Here is a 21,525-nt window from a genome sequence, read left to right as displayed (position 1 = left end):
AAGCAGCAGCGTGAAGCCAGAGCCACAGAACTGAGGTTCTATTAGACAAATGAAAATATCTCTCCAAGGTCAAAATAAACTCTGACTGCAGAGAACCAGTCTCTCACAGTGAAAGCTCTACTGTAAAGAACCTATGAGCTTGGAGAGTTTCATATGACACAGTTTTATTTGTCCAATAATCTCACTCAAGGACGACACAAGGTTTTTGGCATCAAAATGTAACTGGTCCTTCCCTGACCCATACTCCATCCTCTGTGGTAATCTGTCTATTGTCTAATTCGCCACGCAGAAGAGGAGGGGGGGGGGGGGGGGTGATCTTCCCTGCATGAGTCTACCTCAGTCTGCCCTCCCCCCTCCCCTTCTCTACTCTTCTCTTCTCATCTCATCTCATTATTATATACCAACCCACTGTCCCATCCCTTTACTGGCTATACCAGCCCGTGCACAGACTTTACCACTACATATTCTTATATATTTAGATATTATATATGTATATTTGTCTGCTGTTTTTATATATATATATACATTTGATATTTTATTGTACTATCCACTCCAGCAGCACAAGAACACTTTCCTACTGGACACTGACACAATCACATCATTGCATTCCATTCCTGTATCTGTAAATATGTTCTACCTATGTGATTTCTGTATGTATGTTAAGTGTACAAGCTACTAGATGATCTGAATTTCCCACGGGATTAATAAAGTATCCATCTAATTCTGCTGATTGACAGACGAGCAGAGAAACACAGACATGAATTTTTTTTCGGAGGCAATAACAACATCGACCTGTTTGTTGATTGACTTTGTGACACTGATACAATAAGTGGAGCGTAAGGACCTGGGCGTGAACTGGGAAAGAACTTTAGTTTTGAGGTTTTGACAGTGGAACAGGAAACGAGGCAGATGAGACACGACTTACAGACGACAAACTCCCAGCAGAACGAAGACAGTCAGGTTTTCTCTTATTATCCAGCCCCACGTTGTCTCAGTTCATGTGTGAGTCCAGTGTCTGATGTGCTCTGACCCTCACAAAGTTTAGCAGTTTTCCTCTTTGCTCATATAAGCTGCAGTGACGACTGAGCGTGTTCCTGCTGCCGGTCACAGACGAGTCACAGACGAGTCTCTTCCAACACGAGACGCCTGAGAGTTAGCTGGGATGAAAGAGGCCACATGGCTCCCTGCTGATATGGTTTCATGAACAATACGTGGAGCTGAGGGGGAATTCATCACTGTGGCCGAGCGTTAACAGCATCAGCAGCTCAGTGACTCTCCAGCTCTCTGGGAGTGTTTACTCCACATATTGATTTCACTTTGGGGGCTCACTCCTCCACTCCACTATATTATCAGCACTCCCAGATAGGACTTAATCTGCTTTCCCCATTAGCCACATGCTAATAGGAGGCTGCCTCCATCTACTCGCCTGCCAAGGCGACTCGACAGTGGCCAGACTGCTTACAGCAGCAGGACCGAGCTGCCGGAGGGAGATTTGGGTTTACTGTTTGTTTGGGTGTGGGGGGGGGGGGGGGGGGGGGATTTAAAAATCTCAGAACTGAGGCTACAGATTAGAGCAGCATGCCCCATGACACGCTGAAGTCCGATGGGAGGATTCTGGACAGATGCTAGAGCTGCAGAAATGAATAAATAAAACAAATATAGCTGCACTGGATATGGTTTTGATGGCGGAACAAACCAGTTCCATGGGTCCAGATGAAGGTGACCTGCAGTGGAGAGCTGCTCTCAGAAGTAAGAAGTAAGTAAACAAAGCTGCTGACAGACCTGAACTGAAGTCTGGACATTTATCCTGACATTTTCTGGAGGGCTGGATCTGGGAACGCGTATAATCAAGCATTTGTTCAAGTCAGTTGTTCCTGTGATTGTCTGGAAACCTGTCCTGCCGGCCCCCTGGTGAAATATCCAGAAACTGTCCGAGTTAGCCGACGTGAGAAGACGGCACGAGAATGTCTGGGAAGTTCACAGCCAGTAAACTGAGATGTTGACGAAGTTTCTAAATGTGATTTCCACGGCATCATTCATGCATCATGTCCAGCGTCCGGCTGCTCTACCCTCACCTGGATGCTCCAGACATTCTCCTGCTGCTCTACACACTCACCAGAGTTACACAGAGCAACAGCAGACGTTCAGGTGTGAGGAGTGGGAATCAAAAGAGGAAACAGTCTCCTATATTCAACAGTCTGTGAATCTTCAAATTCATTTTAACAAAGCTGCTTTTTAAAGTTCCAAAGTTGATTTTTAAGTTAATTGTAAACAGTGAAAAGCCACGGAGCCTTTGCAGCTGCACGATTGGACGACATCTCGACTAAATGTCACTTGAACACAACAGGCAGTCGTCGTGCACAGTCCAGCGGAACGAGCCCCGTGTGTGTGTGTGTGCAGAGCAGCAGGTGACAAACAGAAGCAGTGTGGGTGAAGTGAGTGAGACACTCACGGTGGCGTGGAGCCGTCCTCTCTTGTCATGGCCAGGAATCTGTTACTGAAGACCCCTTTGATGCCGATGACCCCTGAGACCACCGCAAAGAGCTCCAGGACACCTGCAGGGACAAAACAACACGCTCCGGTGACCGGGGGGGCTCGGCAGGGTATTTTTACCACACTCGTCATTTTGTGTTTCTCGTCTCCTCTCGAGTGGGACGTTGACCTGAACCGTGGTGATCATCAGGACACATCAATGGAGCAATGAGGAATTTATATCTTAGAGCAGACAGAATATATTTAATCAACCCAAAATTTAGCAAACTTTTTAAAAGTTTTTAAACATTTTCAAATGAACTCATGTCACAGTAATGAAAACACGAACAGGGACACTTTCTGTAGCCATCTTGTTTGAGATGAAACATTAATGATTCTGGGATAGTCTGCGCACACAGATGTTTTTATATGTAAGGACAGGCTGTTGATGAAGTGTGGAACTCTACCCTGCTCGTATGGGACAGCAGCAGGAGCTCAGAGATACAGAATCATGATCTGAAAGTCGACAGGTTGAACCACAGAGACTGGGTGAAAGTTCAGAAACACACTTGTCTTACACCCTAACTCGCCATATTTAAGAAAGTTGAAAAGAAAATCCTGAATTTGCTCCATTAGCTCGGATCTGCCCCAAACTTTAATGGCTTCTTTCTTGAGTTGTCAATATTTTTCAGTTATCCTGCTGACAACATCCTTCTCAAGAAAACCAGTCCCCTGAAATCAAAACTAAGGGACGACTTCTTCCTTCCTATACTTTGGGTTATTGAACATAACTCAATACAATAAAATAACTTGAATGTCACTCATATGAGTACATATGTCCGCCAAGGCCTCTTACATTCAATCAAGCTGCACCAAATTACCCACACTCTTAGATAGCAATCCCCTAAATAATTATTTGATCCGCCCTCCTCATCACATCTGCCCCAAAAGTTAACGACTCCTCCTTGAACCACGTGTCCTGGTCGCTCCACCTTTATCTGTCACAACAAATCAAAAACACACCATAAAAACACTTGAAATTCAACAGGTTGTTTATTTATCTCACTGCAAACAGGAGGGGGGGGGGGGGGGCTGCTGTGGTGACTCAACTGCAATAGAATTGTTTTCCTAGATTACTGTTCTAAGTGAACCGTGTGTCCACGACTCTCCGAGAGGAGCTGACTCAGGGCGACAGTAAAACAATCTGCATGTCACGGATCCAGGACGCCTGCTGGTCTCGGTGCTGTCATGCAGGACTCTGAGGCCCACGTGGCCGCTGCGATGAAATCTGTGTAACCTGACAACTCTTCTGAGGGGAACCATGAAATGGAGGCACAAGTGCACTTCCACGGGGCGATGAGGGATCTGACTGTGCAGCAGGAACTGAAGTTTGATTTGTGGCTCTGGTGTCTTGTCCCTGACGGCACAGGACGAGATTCACGTAACAGCCAATAGTCGTGACTTGTATTTAACTTTTTTTTTGTTTGAAATTATGCATAAAGATGTTTTTCATAAATTTTTTTATACCTTTTCCAAACTCTAAGATGCTCTTTAAACAAGTTTATTCTCAACAATCTTCATTCCTATACACCCAGCTGAGTTTGTTATGACGTTTAGTGATGGTATCATGTTTTTTTAACTTAGAAATACAGATACATAATCCCATTTAAATATCCTGTAAAGTCTTTGATAGTCATCCACCTCATTTTAAAACATTTAAACTCAAATATCTCTTTCTTATTCACTAGTTATGTTTGCATTTCCTTAATTTTACTACAAGGTACAAGCTGGTCAATCATATAACACATTAATTCCTATATAAATGTGTGTTGTGCATATTTGTGATGTGAGCATAAACCTCTTAAAGTACTGGACCCTGGAGAAATGCATCAAATTAATAATAAGCAATATTCACACTTTAAAATAACTCAAACATCACATTTATGTTGCATCAAGGGAGAAGTTATTTCCACAGATTATTTTTCTTTAACTGTTTGTCTGTTTAATTAAAAAAAGCTTAAATAATTGAAGTTGCACAGAAAACAATAACTAGTTTCAACATATTCTGTAATCATGATGATGGGGGGGAGGGGGTTTTGTGATGACAATCTGTCTGATTGTAAATCCAACACATCCTGGTCCAGTGTCCCAGCTGCTGCACCTGTTACCTCCACAAATAGTCTACCTGCAAACCTCCAGGGACCGGGACGAGGCCACGCACCCGCACGACGCTGCGCACGTACCTCACAGGGTCGAGCCCAAGTTTGGCCGCGCGCTCCTCACACTGCTCGTGCGTAAATCATCATTGTTTAAACTTCAATTTTAAAAGACAGACAGGGCTGCAGGAGGGAATCAATGAGAGAGAGAGAATGTGATCCGGTGCGTCCTCTCCGCGGGACGCACTCGGATCCATGCGTGTGGCTCAGCAGCCGTGCAGGGCGCGCAGCGGCTGCACCGTGAGACCCGGGGAACGGAACGACTTACTCAGCTGGTTGGGCGCATGGCTGCCGTTGACTCTGCCGTCCGGATGAATCTGCAGATGGAAGCCGATGCCCACCCGGCAGTAGAGCCTGCACGTCCTGCGTCCCGAGCGGATCCCCTCCTCCAGAAGTTGGCTCTCCAGGGAGACGCGCTCCTCTCCGGCGGCGGCGCAAAGCAAGTGAGCGAAGGTCAAGAGGTAGAGAGGAACATTCATTCTTCCACAGAGGACACGCTCGCTAGGCCACTTCACGCATGTTGGCGTCGCTCGTCCCGAGGTCCGGGCTCCAGAAACCGTGCGCACACACGCGCGCACCCTCACGCGTGCAGTGTGTTGGCATTACCCCGGCTGCAGGAGCTGGGGCAGTTCTGCTGGCACGGGGATATTTATAACGCCAATGATCTCACTACTCGATGCATGCCTGAGCTCTGCAGGACGCGCTTTCATCCAGATTCTGTCGCCGAGATGCCACTCCTGCACAGCATCGAGCCGCGCGCGCGGGGCGTGAAGCGAGCGCCACTCACACCGCGCACTGTCCAAGGACTCGTCCGCGCCAGGACGCACTGCGCGCGGCATTTTACGCACAAGGAGACATCGCTGTCACAGATCGCGGACTCGAACCATTACCGCGCATTTAAGGAGGGACTCGATGTGTCCCCTCGTGTTCTCACTGGAGAGTTGAAGCTGAACAACGAGGCGTTGAACGCAGGACGAGTTCAGGGAGCTCAGATCCTCAGGTGCTGCAGCTGCACAGTTTAAAGTGTGGATCACACTCCGCTGTATTTATAGGCTTTAGTCCACCTTATCATCTGATACGTGCACATGCTCACTACACAGGCTGTCTGCCAAGCTCGTGCACGTGGACATGTTGTGGCTGTTGAGACAATTGATCAGAAATAAATAGGAACCAGCATTTTGTGTGTGTTTTAATTACTTTGATTTATATATTTATGTATTATGAGTCTCTCCTCTCACTGGATTTATTATATCATCTTATGAACATTTTTAATTTTCGTTATTACGTTATTTCATTATTCCAGCAACAGTTGTGTGACCTGTGAAAGTGTCGTTATTCAGCAAAAACAACCAGTAACACTTATTACAAGAGACTTTTCTGACTCATACGTGACAGAGGAAGTGAATAAATCATCTGAATCTTTCATGGTGTTATAAGGTCACAGGTTTGATTCCTTCCTGTGAACCTTTGAGGAAGATTCACCCAGAAAACATACAACTCTTATCAATCAGAATCTGATCAGTTCTCATTTCATACAGAGAAAGACATAACTTACAGAAAAACACAATTGATTTGCTGTCAAATTAAAACATCTAAACACGTAATGGACACAGTTCTCGATGCTTTGATGATAGAGTTCTTTAGAGTTTCTAGATTTCTTCTCTTATAGTTTATTGGATAAACAAATGAGTTTTCCTGTGAACGCCAATGATTCACTTGCTGCTATTATACAAAAAAAGAAGCCGCCATATTGTTTTGATGGGAATAAAATTCGGCAAGTCAGTCTCAGCTGTCAATCACAACGTTTCACCACGTTGTTACAGAGTCTAATAACAAAAACAAACCAAATTCACCAGAAACACTTGAACAGAATTATCTAAAATGGCAGAAACCATCTTTGAAGAAAGAAAACATTTGACGTGAACTTGGATTTTTGTTTTAGTTTGGTCCATGTCCCATACTAACATGGAGGAGGCGGAGTTTATAACCTATAAACTGCAGCCATATAACCTATATCATGTTATATACTTTATAAACATCCACTTGATGCAGTTTGAATGTTGGTCACTGCAGCACATGTTCAGCATGAAGTTAATAAATGTTCTATCTCCATGTGTTTTCATGGTAATCCCTGCCCTCATTGTTTTCAGGGGCCCAGCTATGTTTGAATTTGATTAGCTGGTGCCCGGCGGTGGATTACCGCCGGCGCAGGGGCCTAATTGTCTCTGGCACACAGAGCAGGGGCCGAGCCCACATTACCTTCTATGTAAACAGCGGGCCAGTGTTTAGTCCCACTGTCCTAATGGCCAGTCATTCCAGTGAGGCCATTCCAGTAACAGTGAGGTAATCCTCCGCACTCGTATAAACACGGATGATCCTGATTGATTCTCCCGCCCGATTGATCCCAGCTCTTAGCAGCTTTTTAGTCTAAGCAAACGGCAGACAGCAGGTTCTGCCGCGGCCCTGAAATGTCTGAGCCCGGAGACGGTGATCAATCTGAGGGTCGAGGGCCCTTTGAGGGAGCGTCTGACCGGCCAAGGTCTCAATCACCAGCGGGATGAGTCCACTGCTCTGGTGTCCGGTGGAGCTCGGAGAGTCGGCATTGTCGTCATTGCTCGAGAAGTCGTTTGCATTGTGTGTTTGATCCAAGGACTCTAACATCTAAAGAAGAATTATAGGTTTTCAAGTTTCCTGAAGAAGAGGGTTCTTCATTTCTAAATAACAAGTGGGAAGTTTCAGGTTCAAACTTTGCCTGTGAACACTTGTAGCCTGATGAATCTGTCCCGTCCGTCCTGCAGCTGTCAGATGTCTCACTGCTCTAACGTTGCTTGATAACGATTCTTGGTTGAAATTGCCAGGTCGGGGACTCCAGGGCCGTTTCCTTGAGTCCAGGGAGAGTTGACTGGCCTCAGCTGGACCAATCCCCTCTCCCTGGTTCACCTGGAGCTGCTAACTGAGCCTCCTCCACCTCAGTTGGCTGCCGATGACGTAGCGAGCGGTGTCCCAATTCCTATAGGGGAAGATTTTCTATCCTGTGCCTTGTGTCTCCGTGTGAAGGGGACACTCCCAGCGAAGGACACTTCATATCAGAGTGTAGGTCCAAGGGAGCAGAGGACTAAAGGCCTCTAGTGGACACAGAACTGAGTTGATTCTTCTTGATTCCTTGGAGGCAAAGGAAGATAAAGAACAGAGAATCCTGCAGCTCTACAGTCCAGTATGAGGTTACTTTATATTATATGTAAAATAAACGTTTACACATGGAAATGGTTAAATAAACGAGAATTATGTTTCAATATTTTGTCAACTGATTGTTGGAGTTGTCATGTCGTCCAGCTTTATTTACCTGGTACCAGTTTCCATTGAGATTAGAAGTTTTAGAAGTTTCTATCCTCAAACAACTTCTGAACCCTAGTGGAAATAACTGAGTTGAAATATTATTCATTGTCTTCTTCTTCAGACTCATCTCTGACTCTGTGCAGGCTCCTCAGTCTCATACCTGCACCGATGTAGATGAATGAATTATCATCAGCGTTTGCTTGGCCTGCGTTTGTGAGTCAGAACTAATGAGCTGTGTCTCAGATTGTTGTTTATTAACGTCCGTGGGACTCGAGCAGCTCGGTACGTTTTCTTCAACCACTCAATATATTACGAGGCGTCTCAGCGGAGACTTTTCCACGAGCTTCTCTCGGCCAAGTTTCCCTTCACGTCCGTCAGGCCTGTGTGTGATCGACAGTGTTTATATTCATGCTTTGTTCACGAAGTTGTCATGTTCCTCCACACAAACACACAACTGCCAGCTGAGTCTGACTCCGTGGGGCGTGATGTCAGAAGTGTCATCGTGGGTCATCGCCATCGCAGCCTCTCCGACGTGTGGTCTGCACCGTCCCACAGGCCGTCCACCATGTTGTTCACACTCCACTGAGGGACTCGGAGACACAACAGACCCCCCCCCCCCCCTTCACCCCCCCAACCCCACCCGAGCTTTCCTTCTTTCAAAGCTCAAGGTCAAGGGGGGGGGGGGGGGTGTTCAAAGTGTACTTCAGAGTGAGATGATGAACAAAGAGCAGAGGCAGAAAATTAGCAGGAGTGAGATGCTGCTGCTTGTTTGTTGTTGTTGTTGTTCTTTCAGCTCAGCGTCTCTTGGCCGAGCTACAAAGCAACACCTGTTCACCGGTAACACACAGACCCCCTGAAGAGGGAGTGTGTGTCTCTTTGTGTCTGTGTGTGTGTGTGCGTGTGTGTGTGTGTGTTAATAAGCATCAGGGAACCTGTAAAGAAAAGCGTTATGACCGCAAATCATGATTGTTTCCTTATCCACCGTGAGTTCACCTCGGCCAAGGAGCTTCTGTTTTCACCCCTGTCCATTTGCAAGATTATGCAAAAAGTGTATTTTCTACAAAACTCTGGACAGATGTTGGTCCGGGAAGAACGAACACTTTATTTTGGTGCAGGTTCGGATGGCTGCAAGGTCCTTGTCAGACAGATGTGGTCAGAATCGGTTTCAGAGCCTGTTCGGTCGCTCTCACACACCACACACACACCGATGCTTTGATTTTCAGCCTCCACGAATCAGCCCAGAGAAGCTCGAAGCTGCAGCTGCATGAGCTGATGTTTCTCTTCTTCATTAATTTGTCTTAATTAACCAGAGTGACTCATCCCAGTGTAACGTGAGCTGTGTGAACCACGAGAGGTCTGAGCTCCAGGTGATGGATCCGAGGGCTGAACCAGTCGTTCCCATTGAAACCAGCCGCTGTCCCAGCAGATGAAGAACAGATGCAGAGAGAAAGAGTTCAGGTGTGAGACGTGTGTGACTGGTTCCTTCAGGTCCAGAGCTCCTGATGCTGTGGGTTCCAGATTGTGACTGGTGTGACTGGTTCCTTCAGGTCCGGAGCTTCTGATGCTGTGGGTTCCAGATTGAGACTGGTGTGACTGGTTCCTTCAGGTCCAGAACTCCTGACGCTGTGGTTTCCAGATTGTGACTGTGACTGGTGTGACTGGTTCCTTCAGGTCCGGAGCTCCTGACGCTGTGGGTTCCAGATTGTGACTGGTGTGACTGGTTTCTTCAGGTCCGGAGCTCCTGAAGCTGTGGGTTCCAGATTCTGACTGGTGTGACTGGTTTCTTCAGGTCCAGAGCTCCTGACGCTGTGGTTTCCAGATTGTGACTGTGACTGGTGTGACTGGTTCCTTCAGGTCCAGAGCTCCTGACACTGTGGTTTCCAGATTGTGACTGTGACTGGTGTGACTGGTTCCTTCAGGTCCGGAGCTCCTGATGCTGTGGGTTCCAGATTGTGACTGTGACTGGTGTGACTGGTTCCTTCAGGTCCGGAGCTCCTGATGATGTGGGTTCCAGATTGTGACTGGTGTGACTGGTTCCTTCAGGTCCGGAGCTCCTGATGATGTGGGTTCCAGATTGTGACTGGTGTGACTGGTTCCTTCAGGTCCAGAGCTCCTGACGCTGTGGGTTCCAGATTGGGACTGTGACTGGTGTGACTGGTTCCTTCAGGTCCGGAGCTCCTGACGCTGTGGGTTCCAGATTGTGAATGTGACTGGTGTGACTGGTTCCTTCAGGTCCGGAGCTCCTGACGCTGTGGGCTCCAGATTGTGACTGTGACTGGTGTGACTGGTTCCTTCAGGTCCGGAGCTCCTGACGCTGTGGGCTCCAGATTGTGACTGTGACTGGTGTGACTGGTTCCTTCAGGTCCGGAGCTCCTGATGCTGTGGGTTCCAGATTGTGAATGTGACTGGTGTGACTGGTTCCTTCAGGTCCGGAGCTCCTGACGCTGGGTCCTGATTGGAGGTCTTCAGCTCCCGGTGCAAACAGCTGAGAGCAGCTGATCCTGCACCTGGAGCCGAGCCAGCACACGTCCTCACTCACTGGTTGTGTTGGTTCTGCTGGAGTTTGACTTTGTGACATTAGCGGGAGGAGAATATCTGAAATACTTGAAATCCCATTCTCTGCTGCCGGTTAAATATAAATGTGACGCCGTCGCTGAATGTCTGTCAGCTCACATTTATTAATCAGAAATGTTTTTTCAATTCAAAACCAATAACAATGTCAGACTTTTGACATGTTGTGAAATTTGATAAGAAGCCACAGAAATGAACAGATATGATTTACCTTAGTGTGATCGGGGCCCAGATGCAGCCAGAGAATTATTTACAATCTAAAATATCACTGATATGAAGCATCGACCCTTTTCCTTTCTTCTTTTAGACAGATTGACATTGAAGTCAGTCATATTTACTTTTAGATTTCAAAATTCTTTCCTGATTGCGATGGGAAAACTTTCTCTGTTCTCTGACTGGGAAGGTTTCTCTCTTTCTCTCTCTGATTCACTGAGGCAACAGTAGATTTAGCCCCATTACATTAATTCCAGTTCAACATCAAGTTGACCGAACCATCTTGTCTTTGAACCAGCAGCTCTCAGAACTGCTCTCTGTGTTCTATCGACGCTCCGTCCTGTGATGTTGAGCAGATTGAACTGTAGATCTGATCTTACACTTGTTTCCTGGAACCTTTACGAGAGGTCGCCCTCTTTGTTCTGCTCTTAATGGTTCATCCACTTTTTCCCTCTGCAGAAAATCTTTTGAAGACATTTACATGTATCAGACGTCCTTCTTCCTTGAAGTGGCCCCTGGGCGGCCGCCGGTTGAACACAGAAGATAAATCTGCTCTGGTTCTTCTCACAGGAAACAGTCGGACTGATCTTCACTCATCCGTTATCCACCTCTGGATCCGGCCCTGGCTCGGGCACCATACGTCTTCATCGGGACCTTTCACCGGCCTGAGCTCAGGTTTGAACTGAGGATATAAGTCTAACACAAAAGTAAACACATGTCCAACATGAGCATACGTCTTCATGCAGCCTGTGATTTCCCCCTGCATCCCAATGAAGCCCTGATTTTTAACTCTTTTTGTTGTTGTTGCATAACTTTTAAGTTCACATCAGAAACTGGAGCCACAGGTGTTTAGATGCTCAACTCAAACAGGTCTTAATGGTTTCAATGGTGCAAGAATTTGAATAAACTTAAAGGTAACTTGTTGAAAATCGTCAAACCGAAAAGTTTGTTCCCTTTATGAAGTCAATTTTTGCACAAATAAAGTAGGAGTAGATATCTCTGGCCTGACATTAGCAGCATGCTAAAGTTTCTTTACGGCTCCTGCAATTAATGAACTCTGCAAACTAACTGTCATTAGGTTTGAGGAACAGAGTATGTAGACCTACAGTGAGCGTTAATGATCGCAGATTGAATATTTAAAAAGTTTAAAGTTGATTCTGACGCGTGGCAGTTGGAATTCAGAAGCTCTTCATTAGCTTCATGAATGAGTTTACTTCAGTAACTGAGCTTCACACTCGATCCGGCACAGCTCCTGTGTTTCTAAAGAGGAGATGTAATCAAATCAGAATTCAAATGACATCTCAGCAGTGTCACAGAGATCAGATCCCTCTAGTTGTACTATGTGTTTCCTCTGAGGCCTGTGAGGAGATGTGTGTGTGTGTGTGTGTGTGCGCGTGTGTGTGTGTGTGTGTGTATGTGTGTGTGTGTGTGTGTGTGTGGGCGGCTGTTGGTTGTAAATAAGTAAGAGTACCCTGTGCTGTTTTAGCGGTACCCTACATGACAGGCCAGCTCTCCACCCGAGCCCGGAGAGAGGCTGGTCGTTACCACGGCTGAAACAAGTTGGACTGAGTTCGGTGACACGAGGCCTCAGAGAAAAGTGAACGCCGAGGCTGTTATGGAGATGCACTTCAAACGTGGGGGGGGGGGGGGGGGAGCGGTGGAATGTGTAACAAAGTAATTCGAGCGCGGTCGGAGTCTTCGGCTCCTGCTGCGAGAAACACGGACACTACATCATGGACGTCAACCAGCAGCCGACCTGCTGGAAGCACAAACCAGTTCAGGACTGAAGTAGTGGGGAAAAGTTTTCTTAAAGCACAATATTGTAGTTTAAGTACAAAGTGGGAAATGTTGCATATAAGAATTTTAGGGGCTTTAATGAACTTCTCATGATTCTGTGCAAACACTTGAGCTGAATGTTGAGCTGTTACATTTTCCTTCTGTATATATGTGATATAAATACATATATATTTAAATGTAACGTCTTTGCATTGGTATAAATATTGTGTATCACCTAAATAACTTATTATATGTATTATAAAAATTCATGAAATTATCAAATCACTTGTGGCTGAAAAGTTTCATGACATATTTAAACTTTTCACTGAGACTGATGCATCATTTTATTTAGTGTTGATTGATGTAAAAACATCTACAATCACTATATGTCTGTATTCAAATTTGTATTATTTTATTAATCGGTCTTTAATCTATTTATTTATCATGAAAAAACACAGATTAAATGATTCAGAGTTTAACATCGTTGTCCCAGATCGTGCTCATGTTCAACCAAATAGATTCTGCATCTGTTTTTATTAAAGATTTAATGTCTCAATAATAAACTTGATTGTATCTTATGTAAAATACTTTTGAGTACATTCTTAACCTTTAGAAAATAAGTTATTATTCTTTTTAATATCTGCATTAATGTATAAATATGTGTATTATTGCATTCAGAAACTGTGTATAATCTATTACAGTAATCAAATGGAAAAACAAAATATAATAATTGAGATTTAATTATAATCTTGCGCAAGTTACAAAAAGGAAAACAAATAATTCCATTATCTGTTTGTGTAATCTCCTATTCATTGTCATTACACTCAATTTCCTTCATTAGTGTAATTTATAAACTGTATAAATAAATTACTAAAGTATGACAAAGATGTTGCAGCAATGTGTGTATGTATTTATCCATATGTATGTATATTTGCCTACGTATATGTGTATGTTCAGTGATTTCTGGATCACGTGCCTCTAATTTCTCTGCACTGATTTGTTCCTCTTCAGAGTTTGAGGCAGAGAAACAGGTGCAACCTTCATATCTGAGCTCCAGAGTCTTGGGCTCCACGATGTGAGGAATCCCGAGTCGTGCCCCGGGTCCAGGTAGCGTCCCGCAGAGACACTCGCTCACCGGCATGTGGGATCGTCTCCGAGTGGACGTGATGTGTAAATTTGTCCCTGTCAGCGGAGCCGCAGATTGAGTGCATTGTGGGTCAGGAATAGTGCAAATGCACCGGGGAGCTGAGCCGTTCGTGTATATTTAGACCTTTAAAAAAAAAAATAAGGATGTGACAGCGATATCGTAATCAGTCGGCAGCAGGAGGAGCCGGCCTTGTGTCAACCAAGATGACGACTTAAAAACAGATTGTGATGTGTGCGAGTCGGCCGCGGGCCAAGACCCTGTCGCTGCGGGAAGTCGATCCCTCAGATCTGAACTTCTTCTGTCAAGGCCTGGTTAGCTCGGTGAGCTGAGGGCCCCTCTGTGCAGCTGAGGGCCCCATGGTGAGTTGAGGGCCCCTCTGTGCAGCTGAGGGCCCCTCGTGAGTAGAGGGCCCCTGGGTGCAGCTGAGGGCCCCTGGGTGCAGCTGAGGGCCCCTCGGTGAGCTGAGGGCCCCTCGGTAAGATGTGTTTTCAAGGTATAATATGTGACAACTATTCATTTAAATGATGAAAAACACATATTTGGTTTACTTGTTTACAAACATTATCCAAAATGTCTCCAACAATATTCGAACCCTGAGGAATCCACACTTTATTCAAAGTAACAGGACGATTCCCTTTGGATTCCATCATATCTGCTCGACTGGAGACTTTGACTGAGTTCGTATTCGGGATTTTGTGCCCGAGTCATGTCAGGTAGATAAACCACAACTCCCATGATCCCTCGCTGCTTCTGGAGTTCTGTCTTTTGTCATTGTTTCGATTGAGTGACCCCTTAGTGGCCGATTATGATTTTTCTTGCCCAAAAACGACCTCTGTGCTGCCCTCTAGTGGATGTATTGCTTCACAACCATGCCAGAGTGAGTTTGAAGTATGTGGGCAGTGATCTCATCTTTCATGTACATGAACCATAACATGACCTATACTGCGGCCAGCCACTAGGGGGCGACCAAGATAATTCGGCCTCACTTTTATGGAGCTGTCATATCGTCAAACTTTATTAACACTATACGGTCACAGACAAATGTCCCTGCTTCCTGTACCAAGGAAAGACTCTGCGTCCGTCTCGGGTTTCTTTACCTGCTCGCTCACTTCGCTGCTCGCTGCACAAAAACAGTCGTCAGCTAAAAGCCCGAGATGTAAAAATGTAGCGTGACTGGAAGTGCCGGCTTAGCAGAGATATAAACTGTCCCACGCCGGCTCGGTGCTGAGTGATGCAGTGACAAATGTGTCGGGGGGCGAGTTGTGGCACCAAAGGGACGATGACACAAGCAGCAAAGCATGAGGGCACTGAATATCACCAGAGTGTGTGTGTGTGTGTGTGTGTGTGTGTGTGTGTGTGTGTGTGTGTGTGTGTGTGTTGTCGCTACTCGATCACATGCCTCCCTGGTTGGATTGACCTGTTTGGATTGCTGACATGTGAGGTGTGTGTGTGTGTTGTTGATGTGAGATGAGATGTAACGTGCACCGGTGCTGCCGTTAATCATGGTGTGAGCATCTCGCTGCTGACTCCACCTCCACCTCCACCTCTGTACGTGTGGTGTTATCTGCTGCTAACGTGTGTCACCACCGTCCCACCGGGATTCAGCGGTGATCTGATTTCTCTGTCGTGTGACACAGAGCAGACGAATTAGATCTGTTCAACCAAAAGAAAATACATATCTTAAACATTTATCCTTGGTGGTATTTAGTTTGAAAGATAGTTTTTGCACATTTGTTGACATTTAGCTTTCAAAGTTTGAGGATCTGCTGGTTCCAGTATAAAACACACATCACAGGAGGAACCAGTTGGTTCATGTCTTAACTATTTCACTCTCATTCCTCTGAGATCACATCTTTCCATTCTGTAAGCTTTAAATACTACAATACCCATGAGCCCGAGCTGGCATGGGAGTTGGGGGGGGGCTTCGGTGGGCTTCTCTCAGCTTGGGCCCCCAGGTGATTGCCTGTTGTTACGCCCCTGTTCCAGAAGAGTTATTCATCAGATATTACGAGAAGATACATCAGGATTGTTTTATTTCAATCAATAATAACATTAGTAAATGAAGTGATCACAGATTTAACCTTTGACCTTTGACCTTACTCTTGTTTTTGTTACATATTGATGATCCATGAATGGAACTTTATTATTTATATCCAGCAAAGTTATTCATCTGATTCATGAATATTTCAACTTGTGTTAATAAATAATTCTTTATTTCAGTGTTAAAAGAGTTTAAACTTATTTTATCATAATTACTATAATAAGCCACACAATGATTTTTAGAAGATTGTATTAAAATACAAATTAGATATTTTTTAATACACACTCATTGTTCCTTCTTGTCTTGTAGTTCCCCCCTTGACCACTTGATGGCGCTGTTGAATCACTTTTCCTCTGGACAGATTCTCCACCGGGTTCAACCGAATGGTTTTTTTTTATCGTGTAATTTTGAGTAAATAAATAGAATCGAGTCTCAGACATCAGGGCAAAATGTATAATCTTTGTTGTTCATAAAACATTAATAAGAAAAATGTCTGTTTTTATATTTTAAATCTATAACAGATAAAAGTGATATTTATATTAATGAAAAGCGTTTGTACAGTTTCAGAAATCTCGTTTCCTTCTACACAGGTTTATGGAAACTGGAATTTAGAGCTTTTCTCGCATGATTTATTTTAAGTGTCTGTTTGTGTTTTGTGGATTTAACTTAAAACCATTTATTTGTACTTTTATTTGATCTGTGGTTCTACAAATAAAATAGATAATCAAACACGTTCACCAAACAAGAATCTCAAATCTAAAAGTATTTTATTATCTCTTAGTTTAATCCACAGTTGTTTCTGTATTTTCTTCTTCTTCAGTTCTTCTTCAACACAAAAAGCTAATTAAACATCAATATCTTGTCTTATTTATTTATATTTTCCAAGGAACAGTGGAGAGTATTATTTATTTTATAGGGTTAAGGATTAAACTCTATTTAATATAAAAGTCTATATATATTATATACATAAATATTTTATATATATTTATATATTATTTTATATATATTCTGTAAACGAAGCAACATCTCAAGGAAAGACGTCATCAGTGTGGACAGTCCACATTTATCATGTAGCAGTAAAATATGTAATTAAAAAAAGGTAATAACAACAATTTATGCTAATAGGCATGATACTATATATATATATATATATATATATATATATATATATAATAAATCACCATTTCTACATTTATATTTAATTGTAAATTAATTACCAAACAATGTATGTACTTGTATACAATTTTTTAATTTGTAAGTCTTTTATTAAGGCTGAATATTGGCAGTATTTGATTTATAAGTTTTACATAAAAATAATCAAAAACTAGAATTGGGTGTAAATCCTTCTTTAGTTTGACTTTATATACATGCAGTATTTCAGCCTGATAAATTGTTGTGTAAAACTTATTTCATTAATGCATTTTTATGAATATAATAATAAACAGAACAATGACACTGATTATCAACCATCATATTCCAGGTTGGAACAGAAACATCCACGAAGGCCAGTGTTGAAAATAAAGCTATTTTATTGTCAATGCATTCAACATGATTAGATAAACTATCAAGTAGTAAATTTCCGCAAAAGGAAGAAACACTGAAACTATTCCCCACTGACACAAAATATTACACTTTGTATTTCAAATAAAACCAATTATTTACATTGTAATGTATAGACTTCATCTTAAATCAATATCATTTCATATTACATGCACTCTGAAATATAGTCTGACATAATATCCCCCAAACTGTGTCCATATTTATCGTAGACATGGAAAAACTTGCGGCGCTGTAAACCAGGACGTGTGACTACACTTGTATTTCTTCTCTATGTTTGCGTTTATATGATATAAAATACAACTTACTGTACATTTACACATATTTAAATCTTTCCCTTATTTTCAAACCTTTAAGTGCTTCATAAATAGATAAATTCTTGAAGTCAAAACGCAATTGCATACACCCAAAAACATGACACATCATACAGGGGGGAAGAAGTAAAGGAATCAGAGGAGTAAAGTCCAAAGTGAAAACGAGTGCGAGCGGTGCGTTTGTACTCTAATGTGGCCGATCTCCTGTTGCAGTGCTTAAATCCAGTCTCTGTCCCTCACGTGTTCGAGTCCCGGCCGTGCTTTAAAAGTCAGTTGTGGGAGGTCATGTGACGTGAGAGGTGATGGCGCTCCCGGAAGGACTCGTTGCAAATCGGGCACTTGAGTTTCTCCTCGCGCCGCCGCTTCACCAGAGGCTCCATGGCGAACTCCTTTTTGTGGTGGGACCTCATGTGGTAAACCAAGTCCGAGGTCATGCGGAAGGAGGCGTTGCACTTGGCGCACCAGTTCTGCGCCGGCAGGCAGAGGGAGGTGAAGGAGGGCGGCAGGAGGGTGAGCGCCGAGGGCATTTGAATCTGGATAGGTCCGGAGCTCTTGGGCCAGAAGGCGGTGGTGTAGACAAACGGGTTCTGCTTGGCCATGCCGCCCGGCACAGGGCAGTTGGCGCCCAGCTCTGCCCCCTGCAGCTTAGCAGCCAGGTGGTCGGCCTGGTAGAGTCTGGAGGAGGAGATGGTGTCGCCCACCGCTGGGTGGCAGTCCAGCAGCTTGGGCGGCATCACCAGTGGTGAGATCTGGGAGAAGGAGGAACGCGATGGCTGACTGAAGGCACTCTTCCTCTCGCCGCCGCTGCCCCCTCCCTGCTGGCTGACGGAGGTGAAGGCGCTGCCCATGGGCGAGGTCTGGGCCGGCTGGGTCTCCGACAGCACCTGCCGGATGTTGAGGTGCTTCTCCGACGGGTTGCTGCTGGGACGACCGCCATCTTTGTTTTCAGAGTTGGAGGTCTGGAGGTTTTTGCTGCCGCTGTGATGCTTGGGGTTCTTCTTGACCTCGGTGAAGGCGCTGCGTTTGACCTCCCCGCTTCCTGTGGAGCCCGGCGGGGAGAAGGGCCTGCGGTTATCCTCCAGGCCGTACACGCCTCGGTAGTTCTGTGCAGACGTGGCAAGCTCGTCTTTAGATTTGGTCTGTGTAAGGCTGGGCGCTCGGCACTCCTCGATTTCCGAGAACTTCCTCTTCCCCGAGCTCTCGCTGCAGATCTCGGCCTCCTTGTCGCTCGGGGGGCTGGTCCGGTTGTTCTCTAGATCCCTGGCCAGGTTGTGAAAGTCTGTGGAGGGTTTGCTGCTGTCCTGGGGGCTGCCGAAGCCCTCGGAGCGACCCAGCTTGGGGCTGGACCTGGTCGGGGTCGTGTTGGGTCGCTCGGCGCTCCTCTCCTTGCTGGGCTCCTCGTCGGCGCCCGTGATGCTCTGCAGTCTCTTGGTGCAGCGGAACCGGAGATGGGCCAGGAAGGGAAACTCGAACTGGAAGCGCTGGCTGCAGTCCGGACACGAGTAGTGGGACGAACCTTGAGAAGAAGAAGAGAAATGGAAATTAGCTCTCACGAAAAGAGACCCTGGAAACCACCCAGCTTCAATGTGCCGTCTTATACCAGAGCAAGAATGATCTATTCTGTAATTCAGAGGCTATCACGGATCATTTGTCCTTGGTGCATCATTATATTTAAATATGCTTAAAACCTAACGATGAATTCCAGAGCAAATGCATTTCCAGAGAAGCTTCACGGCTGCAATTTATGTGTCTGTGGAGTCAAATGAACCCATAAAGAACAAATGATGATGTCAGGGAGCCGTGATGGGCTCCAGTGAGGACGGGATGTGAACCCGCTCACCTTTGCTCTTGGCCGGCGCTCTGCTGGAGCTGAGCAGCAGCAGGTCGATGAGGTCCTTGCCGTACCACACCAGCAGCTCCTCGTCCTTCTCGATCCGGCGGAGGGAGCGGTAGAAGAGCTGGCCGTTCTTCACGTAGGCCTCCAGGTTCTGCTCCTCCTTGTCCCGGGCCGACTGGACCAGCCGCAGCCACATCAGGCCCTCGGAGGTGCTGTTGGCCGCTGAGGTGTCCACCTGCACAGCACGGGTCAAATTCATCGTTAGCTAATGTTTCTCCACGTTTACTACCTCAAAATTCTATTATTTTATAGATTGAAATCATAAAATTACAACAAAATCTACTTCCAGAACTAAAATTATCAACAATATGTGGCTATTTTCTAAAATACATGCACCGGAAATTAATGATTCCAGTGAATTAGAAGATTCTGCATTTTTAAATCATGAATTTCAGTTAATTGCTGCAGTCTGGAGTGAATTGCCTTTTAAAAAAATTAAAAATACTACTTTAAACTACAAATATTAAACATTATTATGATATTGCTGCTATGTGCATGGGGATATTTTTTCAACTTTGCTCATTCCTTTGGTTTGAAGCATTGGATTCAATATATGTGGAGCTGCACAGTAAATAAAAACATAAATATTGATAAATAGACGCTTTAAATTATGTTTTACAACGAAATATAAAGACATTGAGGAGGAAACACGAGGGGACGGATCGTCGGAGCCACTCACCCTGAAGATGTAAGGTGCTGTGCGCTTGTCGGTGGACTTCAGCGCGATGAAGGCGATGCTGTCGTACAGCGACGTGTGGCTCAGCACGCAAGGCCCGAAGATGGCGTTCTCCGGGATGTCGCACGTCGTGAACACGCTGGTGAAGATGTCGGTGAGACACTGCTGCACCGCCTTGGCGTCGCCGTCCCACACCAACTTCTGAGAGCTGGACTCCTCCATGACACCCTGCAAGAGACACGTCATCATGAGAAACCGAAACTAACAGCGAGCCACCTTCAAATCATCACTGTCCAGTTTCCTCCCATTCTCTTATGCCCTAACATTGTTTATTAATATCAGAATTATGAATTTGAGGTGTGTTTCCTGGTTGTTCGCTGGTGTCTGTGTCTCAGCTGATAAATAAATCTCTTCCTGGACAGATTGACTGAAGCAGCTGTCAGGGGCGTCGTTAGGGAAACGCTTTCTCTTTCTCTTTTTTTTTTTTTTTGGCCAGGATTTCTAATTAATTCAAACCCCATAATAAGTTCATGGCGGCTTCACCTTCAGCATATTGATGATACGGGTTCCCAATGTGGTCAATTACGCAGCAAAATAAAAAATGAATAAGATCAAAGCCCAGCAGAAATTATATTATTATTATTTTATTTTACAAAGGCCTTTAAAAATGTAAAATAAAAAGATAAACTTGTATTTTTGATTAAGACAGAATTTACCTGTTTTTATTAAGGTGGTAATATTAATAATGTAGTTGTCGTGATTGGCTTAATTAAAAAAAAATTAAAATGTTATAATAATCCTAAAATGATTTCTCCCTGGTCCTTTAAAAATAAATACTGTATAATATGTTTAAATCTGTCCCATGTATTTAATATGAATGTGATGTTGTGACGTTACAGTTTTGTAGAAACTTGTATAGAATGGAGACGAGTCTCCCGCTGAGGTTCGTGCGTGTCCAATGGACGGAGCGTGTCCAATGGTTTCAAGTGGACCGTCAAAGTCACTGGTTCCCAGTCAGCCCTCCTTCCTCTCCCCTCTACAAGCGGCAGCGTATGTCGCCCTATTACCATAATCCACACTTTCCCCCGTGAGACTGATTAAAGCGGCACGACCGCGTAATCACTTCTTCTCTAACCTCGGACAGCGCGTAATTCACGCACCCGGCTGCGGCCGCGCTCCTCCCGCATCCCTCCCGCCGCTTGTGCGGGAAACCGGCACCGGACACACGCACATGTTCCGCGGTAAATCACCGCATAGTGAAAGAAATAACTAGAATTTTAAATTATGGTAATCGTGGCGTTCAAGGCCG

General features: G+C 44.8%; 2 protein-coding genes across 2 annotated transcripts; both read right to left on the bottom strand.

The window, feature by feature from the left end:
• Positions 1-2,036: 2,036 nt before the first annotated feature.
• Positions 2,037-5,167, bottom strand: fgf5 (fibroblast growth factor 5). Its single transcript, XM_053421117.1, is given in 4 exon segments — positions 2,037-2,111; positions 2,453-2,478; positions 2,481-2,555; positions 4,957-5,167. Coding segments are annotated over 4 exon segments (387 nt in total).
• A 12,222-nt stretch (positions 5,168-17,389) lies between these two features.
• Positions 17,390-20,438, bottom strand: prdm8b (PR domain containing 8b). The gene is made up of 3 exons (XM_053421383.1): positions 20,220-20,438; positions 19,484-19,715; positions 17,390-19,159 (listed from the first exon to the last, which is right to left on the bottom strand). Exons 1-3 carry the CDS (start codon positions 20,436-20,438, stop codon positions 17,913-17,915), a joined length of 1,698 nt encoding a protein of 565 aa, XP_053277358.1. The 3' UTR covers positions 17,390-17,912.
• Between the last annotated feature and the right edge of the window lie 1,087 nt (positions 20,439-21,525).

Source organism: Pleuronectes platessa, chromosome 4, assembly GCF_947347685.1.
Source record: "Pleuronectes platessa chromosome 4, fPlePla1.1, whole genome shotgun sequence".
NCBI classification, from domain to species: domain Eukaryota; kingdom Metazoa; phylum Chordata; class Actinopteri; order Pleuronectiformes; family Pleuronectidae; genus Pleuronectes; species Pleuronectes platessa.
This window is presented reverse-complemented; position numbering and strand designations above follow the sequence as displayed.

Bases quoted from the DNA above. Each gene is read 5' to 3' on its own strand.
- prdm8b (XM_053421383.1), bottom strand. From the start codon at position 20,438: ATGGAGGAGTCCAGCTCTCAGAAGTTGGTGTGGGACGGCGACGCCAAG. The intron at 19,716-20,219 runs GTGAGTGGCTCC...CGTGCTGTGCAG, and splicing joins CAGCACCTTACATCTTCAGG to GTGGACACCTCAGCGGCCAA. The intron at 19,160-19,483 runs GTGAGCGGGTTC...CTTCTTCTCAAG, and splicing joins AGCGCCGGCCAAGAGCAAAG to GTTCGTCCCACTACTCGTGT.